The following is a 21,636-nucleotide window of genomic DNA, read 5'->3' as shown; positions in this document are numbered from 1 at the left end:
GTATGGTGAACTACAGAGACCCTGGGTATGGTGATCTACAGACAGATACCCTGGGTATGGTGAACTACAGACAGAGACCCTGGGTATGGTGATCTACAGACAGATACCCTGGGTATGGTGATCTACAGACAGAGACCCTGGGTATGGTGAACTACAGACAGATACCCTGGGTATGGTGATCTACAGACAGAGACCCTGGGTATGGTGATCTACAGACAGAGACCCTGGGTATGGTGAACTACAGACAGAGACCCTGGGTATGGTGATCTACAGACAGATACCCAGGGTATGGTGATCTACAGACAGAGACCCTGGGTATGGTGATCTACAGACAGATACCCTGGGTATTGTGAACTACAGACAGAGACCCTGGGTATGGTGATCTACAGACAGATACCCTGGGTATGGTGAACTACAGATACCCTGGGTATGGTGATCTACAGACAGATACCCTGGGTATGGTGAACTACAGACAGAGACCCTGGGTATGGTGATCTACAGACAGATACCCTCTGTATGGTGATCTACAGACAGAGACCCTGGGTATGGTGATCTACAGACAGAGACCCTGGGTATGGTGAACTACAGACAGAGACCCTGGGTATGGTGATCTACAGACAGATACCCTGGGTATGGTGATCTACAGACAGATACCCAGGGTATGGTGATCTACAGACAGATACCCTGGGTATGGTGATCTACAGACAGATACCCTGGGTATGGTGATCTACAGACAGTTACCCTGGGTATGGTGATCTACAGACAGATACCCTGTGTATAGTCATCTACAGACAGAGACCCAGGGTATGGTGATCTACAGACAGATACCCTGACTATGGTGGGCTCCACTATGGGGGGAGACCCAGAGGCTTACTGCATACTGTGCTGTCTTATAATGTAAAATAAAATAGACAACATTAGAATAAACACACAGGCTACACTCATACATGCAGAAGTAACATAGAATTAGATCAACAATTTCAGATGATCAATGCATGGTCAGAGCAATATACCTGATGACAATAAATCATATCTGGTCAGGGAGGTGACCAAGAACCCGATAGTCACTCTGACAGAGCTCTAGAGTTCCTCTGTGGAGATGGGATAACCTTCCAGGACAGCCATCTCTGCAGCACTCCACCAATCAGGCCAAGAAGCCCTTCCTCAGTAAAAGGCACATTACAGAGCGCTTGGAGTGTGCCAAAAGGCACCTAAAGACTCTCAGATCATGAGAAACAAAATGATCTGGTCTGATGAAACCAAAATTGAACTCTTTGGCCTGAATGCCAACGTCTGGAGGAAACCTGGCACCATCCCTATGGAGAAGCATGGCGGTGGCAGCATCATGCTGTGGGGATGTTTTTCAGCGGCACGGACTGGGAGACTAGTCAGGATCGAGGCAAAGATGAACCGAGCAAAGTACAGAGAGATCCTTGATGAAAACCTGCTCCAGAGCACTCAGGACCTCAGACTGGGGTGAAGGTTCACCTTCCAACAGGATAACAACCCTAAGCACACAGCAACGACCCTAACCCTAAGCACACAGACAAGGTAAAAATCTGTCGTTCTGCCCCTGAACAAGGCAGTTAACACACTGTTCCCCGGTAGGCCGTCATCATAAATAACAATTTGTTCTGACTTGCCTAGTTAAATAAAGGTTACATTTACAAATTCCTATTTACAATGACGGCCTACACCGTCATTGTACATCGGACGATGCTGGGCCCATTGTGCGCCGCCCTTTGGGACTCCCAATCACGGACGGTTGTGATACAGCCTGGATTCGAACCAGGGTGTCTGTAGTGACGCCTCAAGCACTGAGATACAGCCCCTTAGACTGCTGCGCCACTGTGATTGGAGAAAACTGAGGTTGGATCAACAACATTGTAGTTACTCCACAAAACAAACCTGAATGACAGAGTGATAAGAAGGAAGCCTGGACAGAAGGAAAGAAAATGCATCATGTTTGCAATAATGAACTAAAGTAAAACTGAAAAAAATCTGACTAAGAAATGTACATTTTGTCGTGAATACAAAGAGTTTGTTTGGGGCAAATCCAACACAACAGATTACTGAGCACCGCTCTTCATATTTTCAAGCATGGTGGTGGCTGCATCATGTAATGGGTATGCTTGTCATCAGCAAGGACGAGGGAGTTTTTTGTGATAAACAGAATAAAGCTAAGCACAGGCAAAAGCCTAGAGGAACACCTGGTTCAGTCTGTTTTCCAACAGACACTGGGAAACAAAATCACCTTTCAGCAGGACAATAACCTAAAACACAAGGCCAAATCTACACTGGAGTTGCTTACCAAGATGACATTGAATGGCCTAGTTATATTTTACTTAAATCAGCATAAAAAAATATGGCAAGACTTGAAAATGGCTGTTTAGCAATGATCAACAACCAACTTGAAAGAGCTTGAAGATTTTTTTTAATAATTATATGCATATACAGTTGAAGCCGGAAGTTTACATACACCTTAGCCAAATACATTTAAACTCAGTTTTTCACAATTCCTGACATTTAATCTCAGTAAAAATTCCCTCTCTTAGGTAAGTTCGGATCACCCCTTTATTTTAAGAATGTGAAATGTCAGAATAATAGTAGAGAGAATGATTTATTTCAACTTTTATTTCTTTAAATCACATTTCCAGTGGGTCAGAAGTTTACATACACTCAATTAGTATTCAGTAGCATTGCCTTTAAATAGTTTAACTTGGGTCAAACCTTTCGAGTAGCCTTCCACAAGCTTCCCACAATAAGTTGGGTGAATTTTGGCCCATTCCTCCTGACAGAGCTGGTGTAACTGAGTCAGGTTTGTATGCCTCCTTGTTCGCACATGCTTTTTCAGTTCTGCCCACAAATTTTCTATGGGATTGAGGTCAGGTTTTGTGATGGCCACTCCAATACCTTGACTTTGTTGTCCTTAAGCCATTTTGCCACAACTTTGGAAGTATGCTTGGGGTCATTGTCCATTTGGAAGACCCATTTGCGACCAAGCTTTAACTTTCTGACTGATGTCTTGAGATGTTGCTTCAATATATCCACATAATTTCCCTTCCTCATGATGCCATGTATTTTCTGAAGTGCACCAGACCCTCCTACAGCAAAGCACCCCGACAACATGATGCTGCCACCCCCGCGCTTCACGGTTGGGATGGTGTTCTTCGGCTTACAAGCATCACCCTTTTTCCTCCAAACATAACAATGGTCATTAATGCCAAACAGTTCTATTTTTGTTTCATCAGACCACAGGACATTTCTCCAAAAAGTACGATCTTTGTCCCCAATGTGCAGTTGCAAACCGTAGTCAGGCTTTTTTATGGCGGTTTTGGACCAGTGGCTCCATTCAGGTTACATTAATATAGGACTCGTTTTACTGTGGATATAAATACTTTTGTACCCGTTTCCTCCAGCATCTTCACTTTGCTGTTGTTCTGGGATTGATTTGCACTTTTCGCACCAAAGTACGTTCATCACTAGGAGACAGAACGCGTCTCCTTCCTGAGCGGTATGACGGCTGCGTGGTCCCATAGTGTTTATACTTGCGTACTATTGTTTGTACAGATGAACGTGGTACCTTCAGGCATTTGGAAATTGCTCCCAAGGATGAACCAGACTTGTGGAGGTCTACAATTTATTTTCTGAAGTCTTGGCTGATTTCTTTTGATTTTCCCATGATGTCAAGACAATAGGCACTGAGTTTGAAGGTAGGCCTTGAAATACATCCACAGGTACACCTCCAATTGACTCAAATGATGTCAATTAGCCTATTAGAAGCTTCTAAAGCCATGACATAATTTTCTGGAATTTTCCAAGCTGTTTAAAGGCAGTCAACTTAGTGTATGTAAACTTCTCACCCACTGGAATTGTGATACAGTGAAATATAAGTGAAATAATCAGTCTGTAAACAATTGTTGGAAAAATTACTTGTGTCATGCACAAAGTAGATGTCCTAACCGACTTGCCAAAACTATAGTTTGTTAATGTAACAGTGTAGGTTCCGTCCCTCTCTTCGCCCCAACCTGGGCTCGAACCAGGGACCCTTGCACACATCAACAACTGACACCCACGAAGCACCGTTACCCATCGCGCCACAAAAGCCGCGGCCCTTGCAACGCAAGGGGAAACCCTACTTCAAGTCTCAGAGCGAGTGGCGTCACTGATTGAAATGCTATTAGCGCGCACCACCGCTAACTAACTAGCCATTTCACATCGGTTACATTAACAAGAAATTTGTGGAGTGGTTGAAAAATGTGATTTAATGACTCCAACCTAAGTGTATGTAAACTTCCAACCTCAACTGTATAGTACAATCCAGGTCTGCAAAGCTCTTACAGACCCAGAATGACACACAGCTGTAATTGCTGCAAAATGTGATTCTGACATGCATTGAGTCAAGGGTGTGAATACTTTTGTAAATTAGATATTTTTCATTTTTAATAAGTTAGCAAAAATGTCTAAAATCATGTTTTCACTTTGTCATTAAAAAACGATGTAATCCATTTTTAATTCAGGCTGAAAGACAACAACATGTGGAATAAGTCAAAGGGTATGAACAGTTTCTGAAGGCAACGTACGCTATGTAGCACACACTTTGATCCAAAGCGACTAACAGTCATGTGTCTATGTGGCCCCAGTGGGAATCAAACCCACGAAACCCTGGAATTGCAAGCACCATGCTCTACCAGCTAAGTCACATGGGACCACAATAGATGCTAAAAGGTGAATAAGTGCTGAATGCAGGTCGAGGCGACGGGTAATGTAAACACTAATATCGCATAAAAGGTGCATAAACACTTTCACAAAATAAATAAGATGAGCAGATGGCATTTGCGTAGATTACCTTTCACTACATTCACAAACCAATAACTGCCAAAATAAAGGAATCACAAAGTGTCTTAATTGGACGTTGGGCCCACCACGAGCCAGGACAGCTTCAATGCACCTTGGCATAGTTTCTACTGGATCTTTATTGGAGGGATGCGACACCATTCTTCCACAACAAATGCCATCATTTGGTGTTTTGTTGAGGTGCTGGAAAATGCTCTCTCAGGCACCGCTCCAGAATCTCCAAATTGGTGAATGAGATGGCCATGGCATATGGTTTACAAAGTTTTCATGCCCATTCAGTGGCCACCTGTGCCCTGTGGATGGGGGCATTGTCATCCAATGGGAGCATAGCCATGGTAGCCAAAATAATGGCCTGTACATCATTTTTATACATGACCCCTAAGCATGGGATGTTAATTGCTTAATTAACTTAGGAACTACACCTATGTGGATGCGCCTGCTTTCATTACACTCTGTACCCTCATTTACTCAAGTGTTTCCATTATTTTGGCAGTTACCTGTAGGTGGGCTCTACTACTCTAACAAATACAACAAATTTTACCTGACCTTCAGTGTTGCTTAGCAACCAGTTGCCATACAATTTCTAATAAAAAAATGTGGGCGCGAGATTACAGGCGTGGATGTGATGAGGGAAAAGGCTCGGAGATAAAATGAGATTAACAGGAATAAAAGAGATAGCATAAAGACTCGGCGAGGCGGTTTTCATGGAGACAGCTGGGGCTGCAGCGTTTTCACATTTTTACCAAGTCAGCCTGACCAGCTTATTATCACTTTGACAGCCTCATGAGAGAGACCATTACTGGACCACTAGACTAGACCAGGGAGAATTCCACCCAATACTCCCAGACAAAAGTCTAGGCAGGGCCATGCTACTCTCAATGGAATCACACAGTGTAGCTGCCACTCTCTGTCATTCTATGCACACATACAGTACTACCAGTCAAAAGTTTGGACACACCTACTCATTCAAGAGTTTTTAATTAATTTTACTATTTTCTACATTGTAGAATAATAGTGAAGAAATTAAAACTATGAAATAACACATATGGATTCATGTAGTAAACAAAAAAAGTGTTAAATCAAAATATACCTTGTATTCTAGATTCTTCAAAGTAGCTATCCTTTGCCTTGATGACAGCTTTGCATTCTCTCAACCAGCTTCATGAGGAAGTCACCTGGAATGCTATCCCAACAGTCTTGAATGAGTTCCCACATATGCTGAGCACTTGTTGGATGTTTTTCCTTCACTCTGTGGTCCAACTCATCCCAAACCATCTCAATTGGGTTGAGGTCGGGTGATTGTGGATGCCAGGTCATCTGATTCAGCACTCCATCATTCTCCTTCTTGGTCAAATAGCCCTTACACAGCCTGGAGGTGTGTTAGGTCATTGTCCTGTTGAAAAACAAATGATAGTCCCACTAAGTGCAAACCATGTGGGATGGTGTATCGCTGCAGAATGCTGTGGTAGCCATGCTGGTTAAGTGTGCCTTGAATTCTAAATAAATCACTGACAGTGTCACCAGCAAAGCAACCCCACACCATCGCACCTTCTCCTCCATGCTTCATGGTTGGAACCACACATGCGGCTATCATCCGTTCACCTACTCTGTGTCTCAAAGACACGGCGGTTGGAAACAAAAATCTAACATTTGTACTCATCAGACCAAAGGACAGATTTCCACAGGTCTAACGTAAATTGCTTGTGTTTCTTGGCTCAACCAAGTCTTTTCTTCTTAGTGGTGTCCTTTAGTAGTGTTTTCTTTGCAGAAATTTGACCATGAAGTCCTGATTCATGCAGCCTCCTCTGAAAGGTTGATGTTGAGATGTGTCTGTTACTTGAACTCTGTAAGGTGCAATCTGAGGTGAAGTTAATTGGCGATTTGAGGCTGGTAACTCTATGAACCTATCCTCTGCAGCAGAGGTAACTCTGGGTCTTCCTTTCCTGTGGCGGTCCTCACGAGAGGCAGTTTCATCATAGCGCTTGACGGTTTTTGCGACTGCACTTGAAGAAACTTTCAAAGTTCTTGACATTTTCCGCATTGACTGACCTTCACGTCTTAAAAGTAATGATGGACTGTCATTTCTCTTTGCTTATTTGAGCTGTTCTTGCCATAATATGGACTTGGTCTATTACCAAATAGGGCTATCTTCTGTATACCACCCCTACCTTGTCACAACACAACTGATTGGCTTAAACGCATTAATATGGAAATACATTCCACAAATTAACAAGGAACACCTGTTAATTGAAATGCATTCCAGGTGACTACCTAATGAAGCTGGTTGAGAGAATGCCAAGAGTGTGCAAAGCTGTCATCAAGGCAAAGGGTGGCTACTATATTTTGATTTGTTTAACACTTCTTTGGTTACTACATGATTCCATATATGTCATTTCATAGTTTTGATGTCTTCACTATTATTCTACAATGTAGAAAATAGTAAAATAAAGAAAAACCCTTGAACATGTAGGTGTGCCCAAACTTTTGACTGGTACTGTACATACAGTTGATACAGACATACATTCAACATATTGATTTGCTTCTACACCTACATTGCTTGCTGTTTGGGGTTTTAGACTGGGTTTCTGTAGAGCACTTTGATATATCAGCTGATGTAAGAAGGGCTATATAAATACATTTGATTTGATTTTGGGATGTAACAATAAGCCTCTAATATTATCATGAAACACATATTTATGTTGTATTATTGAGAAAACACAGACCTCGCCAAGGCCCATGGCAGAATGGTGTATATGTTCTGATGGTAGTTGGTATGCAACATGTCCTAACTCTAATCAGACTTCAGACAAACGTCACAGACAGAGACAGGGAACACCAAGATCAGTTGATAGACACACACAGTCATCTCAAAGTGATCAAAGTGACCGGGTCTTTGATACAAAGCAATCGGGTTCCTCTCAAGGCTCCCTTCTCTCTCAAGGGGGATCTTTTTTTCATATCGTCACCCTAAGTTTACATGTAGGGGGTTGCAGCCTGGGACAGTCTGTTCATTCCGGGTCAAATTACTTTGTTGTGTCTTTTTTCCGTTTCTGTTAGTATGAAAATTGAGGTTTATCTATCTCTCTCTGCATCATGCCACTCAGATACTTTAACGTGCCAATGTCTCCAAAACAGATGTAAAAAAATCCATACAGAGTCAATTAAAAAAAAAGGGAGACAAAGAGAAAGTCTAAGTAAGATCTCCTGTTCCCTTCCACCTCCTCCCTCCACATTAGCCCCTCGTACATTCTTTTTGTTGACTCAGTGCCTTGAATATGACCCCGTCAGAGACCTTCTGTGTTGTAGACCAATCACAGATGTACAACAAACTCAGAGACACAGAAAAGGGAGGAAGGAAAGTAGATGGCAAAATAAACATGATTCTCTCTCCAGTGGTCTGCTCCTGTCTGCATGGTTCTTTTAAACTCAGGCTTCATTACATAAAGCTGTGAGCCAAGTGGGTCAGGGCCCACCAGTCTGGTGCCGGAGCACACGGATCAACCTTTAGGCCTCAACTCCATTTTAAAGACGAATAGCAAATGAAGGCTGTGTCTTCTGATCGTCTACAACGGAGAGAGGGAGGAGAGAGAGAGAGGGGGGAGAGCGAGGGAGGGGGGAGAGCGAGGGGGTGAGAGAGGAGAGAGAGGGGGATAAAGAAGGGAGAAAGAGTGAGACAGAGGGAGGGGAGAAAGAGAGGGGGAGAGGGAGAGAGGCAGAGGGAATGGAGAAAGAGAGGGGTGGAGAGAGGGGGAGACAGAGGGAGGGGGGAGAGAGGTGGAGACAGAGGGAGGGGAGAAAGAGGGAAGGGGAGAGAGGGAGAGAAAGAGAGGTGGGGTAGAGGGAGGTGGGAGAAAAAGGGGGTAGAGGGATAGAGGGAGAGGGGTAGGGGGGCACAGGGAGCTTATAAATAAGAGTAAGAAATTCAATACATGACACAAGCGGCACAATGATTTGTGACAATATGTGTACTGGTGGCATGTGTTAGTACTACGGTCATTTTCCAGAAATCCCAGTTGGAAATCCCTCCTGATTCCGGGAATCCTCCAACTGGGATTTCAGGAAAACTAGGGAATTTATGGAAAGTTCACAGAATGTTGAAACCCTAGTTAGTACAGAGGAAGAAGAAGATGAAAGGCTGGTTAGGCTGGGAGGAGAGGCTGATGATGGCAGCCAACGTGTTCCCTGAACATAGACACAGCATCTCATACATGACTAAAAATCACTTAACTACTCAGCTACTAGATACTAAGCTTCTATTTTTCTACCTAACATTTAAGATATAGATTAATATTTCACCAATAAACAGTATCGACCGTTCTTCACACATTCTACAAATAAAAATGAGGTCCATGTTCCTCGAATACCGTAACATCCCTCCAACACACAATCACCTCTGTCTGTGGTTGTATCTAAAAGCCGTCCATGTCTATGGTGTTCTCAGAGAGGTGGATGGTGACAGAACCATAAGAGCCAAGCGACTGCCGGGCCAGCGTTTTCCACAAGACCGTGTCAGTCTAGAGCGAGCTTGGCACCTGTACGATCCAGACGGTAGCTTGCCCTGGAGATGAGCACCGTGACATGATCAGGGTCTGAGTTCGTTTCTGGTTCACCGCTAGGCTCCTCCAACGCTAGGCTCCTCCAACGCTAGGCACCTCCAACGCTAGGCCACGCTAACGCTAGGCTCCTCTAACGCTAACGCTAGGCTCCTCTAACGCTAACGCTAGGCTCCTCTAACGCTAACGCTAGGCTCCTCTAACGCTAACGCTAGGCTCCTCTAACGCTAGGCCACGCTAATGCTAGGCTAATCTAACGCTAGGCCACTTTAACGCTAGGCTAATCTAACGCTAGGCTCCTCTACCGCTAGGCCACGCTAACGCTAGGCCAATCTAACGCTAGGCTCCTCTAACGCTAGGCCACTTTAACGCTAGGCTCCTCCAAAGCTAGGCTAATCTAACGCTAGGCTCCTCTAACGCTAGGCTAATCTAACGCTAGGCCACGCTAATGCTAGGCTCCTCTAATGCTAGGCCACTTTAACGCTAGGCTCCTCTAATGCTAGGCTAATCTAACGCTAGGCCACTTTAACGCTAGGCTCCAATAATGCTAGGCTCCTCTAACGCTAGGCCACGCTAACGTCAGTAAAGACAAACAAGCCAAAAATACGCCCTTCCTCTCTTCATCTGATCTTTCGATGAGCCAACAGACCCCCCCCGAACCCTGAAAAAAGTCAACCTGAAAAAACAGAGGAAGTGAGGAGATGAGGCGGGATGCGTTTCCTCTGGAAGTGTAACTCAACAGATAAACATCCATCAGACGGATGGACGGGGGCCTGTAGGCCGGGCGGAGGTGGCGACAAGCAGAGGTGTTTCATGTGCAGCGGTGTGTGCCGCATCAGAGCGAGGCTTTACACGGTGCACTTCAAATCACAGGGATCATCTCCACAACACAGACACACACTACATCATCCATTTCTTTCTACAGGCTTGTAGGAATCACTGGAAGTCTTGACTTCAGGTGAAACATACTAAACTTTTCTTAAATCTCTCTATTTGACACTTTTGGTTTGAGAAATTCATACATCCACATTGCATCAATTCTTTGTTAGCTACTTAGTTGAAATGTTTTCTACTTTGTTGAATTGAAAGAAGAAAAAAAATCACAAAATCAAAAATAACTATTCTTTTAACTACAGTGTGTTATCACTGTTGTGTGCCTCTACGCCTGACAATAGAGCGGGCCTGCCCAGCCCTGCCCCTTTCTCTCTCCTGGCTATCTGCTCTGTGACTGCAGCCCAGCCGTGGTGAGTCAGACCCTGGGTAGGCCCCAGCCCCCCTTGCCCCTCTCCCCAGCCCCCCAGGCACAGCACACGGAGAGGCTTTCCAGCAGGAGATTTGTTCCACTTTATCTGCATATTTAGTCCGTTTTCAGCATGCTCCTAACTGATAAAATGATGCCAGTCTGTCAGGCCGCTGCCAGCGCTGGAGCAGTGACCTTCTAGGGGAAGATTCCTTTTGATAGAGGGAATGAAAAAGAGAGAGAGGGAGAAAAGCTAGCCAGGCTAACAGGGAACCGGTCCAGGGTTTATCACGTTAAAAACAATAAACAAAGATGGTAGCAGACACCCATCACACTAAACAGCCCCTCAGTGGGGCATTGCCATGCTGGTACCAATGTTGCTTCACAGATGATTAGCACCAACAGAAAGACAGACAGGCCTTGGAGAACACCTACGCGACAACAGCACCACACATGGAGAGACAGGGAAGGGAATGAGAGACAGGGAGAGACAGGGAAGGGAATGAGAGAGAGATCAGTGGGATGGAATGAAAGGGAGACTCATCCTTCAGTGCTGCCAGTGACTCCCTCCTTACTGCCTGACAGCTCTGTCACTCAAACCAAAACATCTGAAGGACAGCCAATGGCATGCCTTGGTTTACCTTCAGATGTCTTAGTGTCTGTCTGATCAGGCGCCATTCTCCATAGTGGCCCAGTAGCCGGAGGCTTCACGGGCTCCAGAATAGTGCAGTTAGCTCTTGGTGTGGTATGCTGTCTGTGTGTGTGAGCGTGAGGTTAGTGACAACGAGGAAACAGAAGTCTGTTGATGAACACATTGTGGTTAGCCATTATCTCCTCAGAGCAGAGAAATCCCCTACCATAGTAGCATGCAGGCATACACACACACACACCCTCCCCGTCGTGACAGCTGAATTATGGACAAGGATATGGATGGGAGGGATGGAGGGATAGAGGGATGAATTGAGAAGCATTCCCTCAGCAGAGAAAAAGCTGGGTCATGGTACTTTGACATCCTTCCCTCCACCTCTGTCACCTCTGGCTGCTCTCTTGTGACTCACGGCACAATGGTGGTGCCTCGCTCCCTGTCAAGCCACCAAGGACACAAAGACAATCAAATCAACCTTTGACATGAGACCAGAGCGACTAGCCACCAAAGACTTGCTGAGCTGGACGCAACTTTACACTCACTCTCTCTCATTATCGCCGATGTAAAAGTCATTAAGACCAATGCTCAATCAAATATGCCCGGAATAAGACAAGTCCTGATAACTGTGACATACAGTACCAGTCAAAAGATTGGACACACCTACTCATTCAAGGGTTTTTCTTTATTTTTACTATTTTCTACATTGTAGAATAATAGTGAAGACATCAATACTATGAAATAACACATAAGGAATCATGTAGTAACCAAAAAATGTTAAACAAATCAAAATATATTTTATATTTGAGGTTCTTCAAAGTAGCCACCCTTTGCCTTGACGACAGCTTTGCACACTCTTGGAATTCTCTCAACCAGCTTCATGAGGTATACATTTCAATTAACAGGTGTGCCTTGTTAAAAGTAAATTTGTGGAATTTCTTTCCTTCCTAATGTGTTTGAGCCAATCAACTGCACTGTGAAAAGGTAGAGGTGGTATACAGAAGATAGCCTTATTTGGAAAAAGACCAAGTCCATATTATGGCAAGAACAGCTCAAATAAAAAATCTGTCCTTTGGTCTAATGAGTCCAAATTTGAGAGTTTTGGTTCCTACTGCCGTGTCTTTGTGAGATGCAGAGTAGGTGAATGGATGATCTCCACATGTACAGTTCCCACTGTGAAGCATGGAGGAGTGATGGTGTGGGGGTGCTTTGCTGTTGACACTGTCAGTGATTTATTTAGAATTCAAGGCACACTGAAACAGCATGTCTACCACAGCATTCTGCAGCGATACACCATACTATCTGGTTTGGGCTTAGTGGGACTACCATTTGTTTTTCAACAGGAAAATGACCCAACACACCTCCAGGCTGTGTAAGAGCTATTTGACCAAGAAGGAGAGTGATGGAGTGCTGCATCAGATGACCTGGCCTCCACAATCACCCGACCTCAACCCAATTGAAGTGGTTTAGGATGAATCGGACCGCAGAGTAAAGGAAAAGCAAACATTTTTTGGTTACTACATGATTCCATATGTGTTATTTCATAGTTTTGATGTCGTCACTATTATTCTACAATGTAGAAAATAGTAAAAATAAAGAAAACCCTTGAATGTGAAGGTGTGTCCAAACTTTTGACTGGTACTGTATAACAGTGGTTAAGTCCTGGAACCTCATGGTGTTTTTCCAACAATTGTTAACAGACCGATTATTTCACTTATAATTCACTGTATCACAATTCCAGTGGGTCAGAAGTTCACATACGCTAAGATGACTGTATCTTTAACCTGTTAGGGCTAGGGGGCAGTATTTGCACAGCCGGATAAAAAAACGTACCTGATTTAATCTGGTTACTACTCCTGCCCAGTAACTAGAATATGCATATAATTGTTTGATTTCGATAGAAAACACCCTAAAGTTTCTAAAACTGTTTGAATGGTGTCTGTGAGTATAACAGAACTCATATGGCAGTCAAAACCCTGAGACAAATCCTGACAGGAAACTGAAATCTGATGTGTGGATATCATTTCAAACATTTGCCATTGAAACACACAGGGGCTTGCGATTCATTTAGCACTTCCTATGGCTTCCACTAGATGTCCCCAGTCGTTACAAAGTGGTTTGAGCCTCCTACCATCAAAATTGACTGAAAGAGAGGATGTTTACCTTGGTCACAGGGGATGGGCCATTACCATTGTGACGTCGGCGCCCATGGGTACTCTCCCTTTTCGAAACGTTTTGAAAGACAATGTAACCGTCCCAATGGAATATGAAGGTTGTCAAAGGTTAGTGCTGCATTTAGCTGTGTTTTGGGTATTTGTGATGCATGCTAGTTGCTTTGAAAATGGCTGTGTGATTATTTCTGGCTGGGTACTCTGCTGACATAATCTAATGTTTTGCTTTTGCTGTAAAGCCTTTTTGAAATCGGACAACATGGTTCGATTCAGGAGAGGTGTATCTATAAAACGGTGTAAAATAGTCATATGTTTGTGAAATTGAAGTTATAGCATTTATGAGGTTTTGCATTTAGCGCGACGCGATTCCACTGGCTGTTGATTAGGTTGGGACGCAAGCATCCCACTGGCCCAGACAGGTTAAACAGCTTTGGAAATTACAGAAAATTATGTCATGGCTTTAGAAGCTACTGATAGGCTAATTGACATAATTTGAGTCAATTGGAGGTGTACCTGTGGATGTACTTCAAGGCCTACCTTCAAACTCAGCACATCTTTGCTAGACATCATGGGAACATCTAAAGAAATCAGCAAAGACTTCAGAAATTAAATTGTTGACCTCCACAAGTCTGGTTCATCCTTGGGAGCAATTTCCAAATACCCGAAGATACCACGTTCATCTGTACAAACAATAGGACGCAAGTATAAACAACATGGGACCACGCAGCCGCCATACCGCTCAGGAAGGAGACGCGTTCTGTCTCCTAGAGAGTTACGCACTTTGGTGCAAAAAGTGCAAATCAATCCCAGAACAACAGCAAAGGACCTTGTGAAGATGCTGGAGGAAACAGGTACAAAAGTATCTATATCCACAGTAAAACGAGTCCTATATCGACATAACCTGAAAGGCTGCTCAGCAAGGACGATGCCACTGCTCCACAAAGATCGTACTTTTTGGAGAAATGTCCTGTGGTCTGATGAAACAAAAATAGCACTGTTCGGCATTAATGACCATTGTTATGTTTGGAGGAAAAAGGGGGATGCTTGCAAGCCGAAGAACACCATCCCAACCGTGAAGCACGGGGGTGGCAGCATCATGTTGTCGGGGTGTTTTGCTGTAGGAGTGACTGGTGCACTTCAGAAAATAGATGGCATCATGAGGGAGGGAAATTATGTGGATATATTGAAGCAACATCTCAAGACATCAGTCAGAAAGTTAAAGCTTGGTCGCAAATGGGTCTTCCAAATGGACAATGACCCCAAGCATACTTCCAAAGTTGTGGCAAAATGGCTTAAGGACAACAAAGTCAAGGTATTGGAGTGGCCATCACAAAACCTGACCTCAATCCTATAGAAAATTTGTGGACAGAACTGAAAAAGCGTGTGCGAGCAAGGAGGCCTACAAACCTGACTCAGTTACACCAGCTCGGTCAGGAGGAATGGGCCAAAATTCACCCAACTTATTGTGGGAAGCTTGTGGAAGGCTACTCGAAACGTTTGACCATAGTTAAACAATTTAAAGGAAATGCTACCAAATACTAATTGAGTGGTATGTAAACTTCTGACCCACTGGGAATGTGATGAAAGAAATAAAAGCTGAAATAAATCATTCTCTCTACTATTATTCAGACATTTCACATTCTTAAAATAAAGGGGTGATCCTAACTTACCTAAGAGAGGGAATTTTTACTGAGATTAAATGTCAGGAATTGTGAAAAACGGAGTTTAAATGTATTTGGCTAAGGTGTATGTAAACTTCCGACTTCAACTGTATGTAGAGAGATAAATATAGAGAGAGATAGAGACAGAAATATATATAGAAAGATATAGAGAGATATATAGAAAGAGACAGATACAAAAAATAAATATATATAGAGATATATACAGTGGGGGGAAAAAAGTATTTGATCCCCTGCTGATTTTGTACGTTTGCACACTGACAAAGAAATGATCGATCTATGATTTTAATGGTAGGTTTATTTGAACAGTGAGAGACAGAATAACAACAAAAAAATCCAGAAAAACGCATGCCAAAAATGTTATAAATTGATTTGCATTTTATGAGGGAAATAAGTATTTGACCCCCTCTCAATCAGAAAGATTTCTGGCTCCCAGGTGTCTTTTATCCTCTTGGGGATAGAATCCCACTGACGGGATTGCTAGCATGGCGGGAAATTCAAAACAGCAAAAATCTAATAATTTCAATTTCTCAAACAATCAACTATTTTACACCATTTGAAAGATAAACATCTCCTTAATCAAACCACATTGCCCGATTTCAAAGAGGCTTTACGGCGAAAGCATAAAGTTAGATTATGTTAGGAGAGTACATAGCCAAAAAAGTACACACATCCATTTTCAATTCAAGGACAGGCGTCACCAAAAGCAGAAAACCAGCTAAAATGATGCACTAACCTTTGACAATCTTCATCAGATGACACTCCTAGGACATTATGTTAGACAATACATGCATTTTTTGTTCTATCAAGTTCATATTTATATCCAAAAACAGCATTTTACATCGGCACGTGTCGTTGAGAAAATGTGTCTCCCCCAAAACTGCCAGTGAATTTACAAAAAATACTCATTATAAAACGTGGTTAAAGTATTAAACTGTTATTCAAAGAATTATAGATTAACATCTCCTGAATGCAACCGCATTGACAGATTTAAAAATAAATTTACTTGGAAAGCACACTTTGCAATAAGCACATGTTGGAATCATCTAAAATCATAAATAACATTAGAAATATTCACTTACCTTTAATTGTCACGTCCTGGCCAGTATAAGGGTTAATTGTTATTGTAGTTTGGTCAGGACGTGGCAGAGGGTATTTGTTTTATGTGGTTCGGGGTGGTGTTTTGGAAAAAAGGGTGTTTGATTTAGTATTTCCGGGTTTTTGGGTTATGATCTTTGTTTACGTATTTCTATGTTTATCTAGTTAGTTGTATGTCTATGTTTGGTTAATTGGGGTGGACTTCCAATTGAAGGCAGCTGTGTGGTGTTGCCTTTGATTGGAAGTCCTATATTAGTTGGGTGTGTTTGTCTGTGTGTTTGTGGGGAATTGTTTTTGCATTGCGTGTTTTTTGTTAGCCTGCAAAACTGTCATTTGTCGTGCTTATTGTTTTCTTGTTTTTCGTGTTCAACGTTTGTTAATAAATTAAGAAAATGAACACCAACTCTGCTGCATATTGGTCCACCTTTTCGGACGACGATTTTGTTATATCGTCCTCCGACGAAGAAAGCCGTGACATTAATAATCTTCACCAGAAGGCACTTCCAGGAATCCCAGGTCCACAACAAATGTTGTTTTTTTCGATGAAGTTCATAATTTATGTCCAAATAACTCCATGTTGTTCCGTGTTGTTAGCGCGTTCAGTAAGCTACTCAAAATATAGGGCGCGGAGGGAAAAGTCACGACGAAAAGTTAAAAAAAAATTCTATTTACGTTCGTTCAAACATGTCAAACGTTGTTTAGCATCAATCTTTAGGGCCATTTTTAACGTGAAACATCAGTAATATTTCAACCGGACCTTTCCTGTGTCTTGAAAAACGTTTTGAATACAAGGTCTCATCTCACATGAACGCGCATGAACGCGCAATAATGAAGTGACGACATCCCAGGGACATCAACTTCCCTTCCTTCTCATCCCATCTCTGTTCATCATAGATGCTTCAAACAACTTTATAAAGATTGTTGACATCTAGTGGAAGCCATAGGAAGTGCAAAATGAATCCTTTGTCACTGTGTGTTTTATTGGCAATGACTCGAAAATAGTACAGCCACAAGATTTTCATTTCCTGCTTGTATTTTTTCTCAGGTTTTTGCCTGCCGTATGAGTTCTGTTATACTTAGAGACACCATTCAAACAGTTTTAGAAACTTCAGAGTGTTTTCTATCCAAATCTACTAATAATATGCATATTCTATTTTCTGGGCCAGAGTAGTAACCTGTTTAAATTGGGTACGTTTTTCATCCGGCCGTGAAAATACTGCCCCCTAGCCCCTAGAGGATACAGGTAACGAGCTGAGATTAGGAGCACACTCTTAAAGAGAGTGCTCCTAACCGCAGCTTGTTACCTGTAAAAAAGACACCTGTCCACAGAAGCAATCAATCAATCGGATTCCAAACTCTCCACCATGGCCAAGACCAAAGAGCTCTCCAAGGATGTCAGGGACAAGATTGTAGACCTACACAAGGCTGAAATGGGCTACAAGACCGTCGCCAAGCAGCTTGTTGAGAAGGTGACAACATTTGGTGCGATTATTCGCAGATGGAAGAAACACAAAAGAACTGTCAATATCCCTCGGCCTGGGGCTCCATGCAAGATCTCACCTCGTGGAGTTGCAATGATCATGAGAACGGCAAGGAATCAGCCCAGAACTACACGGGAGGATCTTGTCAATGATCTCAAGGCAGCTGGGACCATAGTCACCAAGAAAACAATTGGTAACACATTACGCCGTGAAGGACTGAAATCCTGCAGTGCCCGCAAGGCAAGAATACATATACATGCCGTCTGAAGTTTGCCAATGAACATCTGAATGACTCAGAGGACAACTGGCGAAAGTGTTGTGATCAGATGAGACCAAAATGGAGCTCTTTGGCATCAACTCAACTCGCCGTGTTTGGAGGAGGAGGAATGCTGCCTATGACCCCAAGAACACCATCTCCACCGTCAAACATGGAGGTGGAAACATTATGCTTTGGGGGTGTTTTTCTGCTAAGGGGACAGGACAACTACACCGCATCAAAGGGACGATGGATGGGGCCATGTACCGTCAAATCTTGGGTGAGAACCTCCTTCCCTCAGCCAGGGAATTAAAAATGGGTCGTGGATGGGCATTCCAGCATGACAATGACCCAAAACACACGGCCAAGGCAACAAAGGAGTGGCTCAAGAAGAAGCACATTAAGGTCCTGGAGTGGCCTAGCCAGTCTCCAGACCTTAATCCCATAGAAAATCTGAGGAGGGAGCTGAAGGTTCGAGTTGGGAAACGTCAGCCTCGAAACCTAAATGACTTGGAGAAGATCTGCAAAGAGGAGTGGGACAAAATCCCTCCTGAGATGTGTGCAAACCTGGTGGCCAACTACAAGAAACGTCTGACCTCTGTGATTGCCAACAAGGGTTTTGCCACCAAGTACTAAGTCATGTTTTGCAGAGGGGTCAAATACTTATTTCCCTCATTAAAATGCAAATCATTTTATAACATTTTTGACATGCATTTTTCTGGATATTTTTGTTGTTATTCTGTCTCTCACTGTTCAAATAAACCTACCATTAAAATTATAGACTGATCATTTCTTTGTAAGTGGGCAAACGTACAAAATCAGCAGGGGATCAAATACTTTTTCCCCCACTGTATATATTTATATACAGCGAGATAGAGACAGAAATATATATAGACAAAGATTGAGAGAGAGGGAGAGATGAAAAGTGTAAGCAGTGTTGAATCCACTGTCACACACTCTACCTGCAGAGAGGCGAGGGCAGTCTGGTAGCATGGGCTCCACCGGTGTGTCCAGGGGCTCGGGGCTTGACACCCAGTTCCGGCAGTGCTGTGGGGGGAGGAGGTGGTGAAGGGAGGAGAGACGGGGGAAGGAGACAGGAACAAGCAATTAAAAGCCCTGTGACACATTGCTCAGACTAGTCTGATTTTGTTTGTGATGGTGAGCCGGGACGCCCCAGGGGGGTGTCTACGCAGCCTGGTGACCCATAACCCCTCAACACCCCCCCCCCCCCCCCCCCTCGCCAGTCCACAGCCTTACACTTAGACAGCAGAGGAGCACTTCTTCAAACGTATCTTTACCCCTTCCCTCTTGTCTTCACCCTTCTACATGTGAAATTCTGCTTTATACAGTGCATTGTGTGTGTGTGTGTATGATGATTCCGACTGACAGTGTGTGTGTGTGTGTGTGTGTGTGTGTGTGTGTGTGTGTGTGTGTGTGTGTGTGTGTGTGTGTGTGTGTGTGTGTGTGTGTATGTCCAGTGGGTTGATGGTGCAGTGTGGTATGTGTTAGTTTGACGGGATGGGTGTGGAGGAGGGAGAGGGAGGATGAAGAGAAGGAGGAATGCATGGAGAAGACGTTCCTGAGATAAGATGAAAGTGAAATAGAAGAAACAGAAATGTAAAGGAGATTAGGCTGGCCTCCTGACCAATCACTGAGATTAGGCTGGCCTCCTGACCAATCATAGCTTATCTGCTCTTGTTTACTTTCGCCTTGGCCCACCTGATAGCCAATACATTTCTTGTGTGTGTGGGGGTGTGTTTGTGTGTGTTTTGGGAGAGGGGTCCCATCCTTGAACCCCCCTCTATCGCCACTCCCTCCCCTCCACACCCCAGTGATCTCCCAAGGTCCTGCTTCTGTCGGACAGAGAGGGAGCTGACTGGGCCGATCAGGGAGGCCAGTGAACCCCACACACCCCCACCTTGTCTAGAACCCCGGGTTCCATCACACTGCCTCTAGGCTGTCAACAGGCCACGCCCCACCCGCACCCTTCCTCACCCTGTCCTCCCACTCCGACCTCCCCCCGAGCCCTCTGCCACCCAGGGGTCACTGTGCCCCCCACCCGGGACCCACCCGCGTCATCTGGACATTCCTGTGTGTGTGTGTGTGTGTGTGTGTGTGTGTGTGTGTGTGTGTGCGAGAGAGGGAGAGAGAAAGAAACTGTGTATGTGTGTGTGTGACTGTTTTGTGTGTGTACACACACACACAAAATTACACATATAGATATATGGTGGAGTGCCGGCCCGGTTGGTCGTATATTGATGGGTATATAGCTATAAGGGTCAGAAGGCAATTTCTTTTATGTTGTCACCTTTCTTTAACAATTTCTGTGAGGAAGAACTTTAGTGTAACCAGAGATTTAGTTACAGCGAGATTCAGCATCGCTGTTTTTGTGAGGAGAAAATGTCACAGACCCTGTCTGGTGTTTTTACAATGCACACATCTGTGTTCCAACCTATCAAACACACACAAAAGGGAATGATATCCTGCATGCACAGCATCACATTTTCTCATCTCCCTTCATCCTGTCTATCGAGTGGCTTAGGAGTGTGCAATGTGGGCAAGATAGAGGGGCTTTTTGTGTTGAGGTTGTGTGTGTGGTGGGGGGGGGGAGTATAGGGATTTGACTGCCATTTTGGTAAACATAAAGATGCCGTGGCAGGCAGGCAGGCAGGCAGGCAGGCAGGCAGGCAGACAGACAGACAGACAGACAGACAGACAGACAGACAGACAGACAGACAGACAGACAGACAGACAGACAGACAGACAGACAGACAGACAGACAGACAGACAGACAGACAGACAGCGTGTCTCATTGTATCGCTCTAATTCATTCCGTCTGGAAGAAGAAGATGTCAGCTGTGCTGATGTGCTTTGAGCGGAGGGAGGCATTTCAAAGGCAGCCCTCCCGTTCCCTGCCAATGGAGGAGCAGGGGCCGGCGTTTCAATAGATTTGTCAAGGCAACCCCAACGTTGTGGGAACAGGGAGAGCAGGCTGAGCTGCGGTCAGATACAGGCTAGCACACTGCATGGGATTAGAGGAGGGAAGTTGCCTAAACGATGCCACATCGGATTCTCTCTCAGACATTGTTACTATCAATACTTCATGCCAGGGCGCCGATCCATGGCAACATTGAACTGAGTGAGACACCACAAACATAAACAGGTCACCCTGGTGTGTGTGTGTGCGCTGGTTTGTGTGCGTGTGTGTTTGTGTGTGGGTGTGTGTTTGTGTGCGTGCGTGCGCTGGTTTGTGTGCGTGTGTGTGTGCTTGTGTGTGGGTGTGTGTTTGTGTGCGTGCGCTGGTTTGTGTGCGTGTGTGTGTGGGTGTATGCACTGCTACAGTCAGGGTTTGAATCTCCCCTGTTGCTTAGTCACTTTACCCCTACATATATGTACATATCAACTTCAATTAAGGCATACCCCTGCACATGGACTCGGTACTGCTACCCTGTGTATAGAGCCAAGTTATCGTTCCTCATTGTGTATTTATTCCTCATCTTATTATTTTTCTATTATTCTAGTATTTTCCTCTCTCTCTGCATCGTTGGGAAGAGCCTGTATGTAAGCATTTACAAAGTGTGTGTGGGTGCACGGCAAAAAGTGAAATCTAAGCATGAAGATATTTTTTTGTTAAAATAAGATAAATTATCTGCCAAAG

General features: G+C 44.0%; 1 protein-coding gene across 1 annotated transcript in view; it reads right to left on the bottom strand.

Annotated features, from left to right (window-relative positions):
* The window catches only part of LOC106585793 (cotranscriptional regulator ARB2A homolog), a 324,101-nt gene that overhangs the window by 52,789 nt on the left and 249,676 nt on the right, over nt 1-21,636 (bottom strand). Inside the window, exon 10 of the mRNA XM_014172421.3 lies at nt 18,941-19,025. Within this exon, the coding sequence (XP_014027896.1) occupies nt 18,941-19,025 (85 nt within the window). The remainder of the gene's footprint in view (nt 1-18,940; nt 19,026-21,636) is intronic.

This window comes from Salmo salar, chromosome 24 (assembly GCF_965601325.2).
Source record: "Salmo salar chromosome 24, fSalSal1, whole genome shotgun sequence".
Classification (NCBI taxonomy): Eukaryota; Metazoa; Chordata; class Actinopteri; order Salmoniformes; family Salmonidae; genus Salmo; species Salmo salar.
This window is presented reverse-complemented; position numbering and strand designations above follow the sequence as displayed.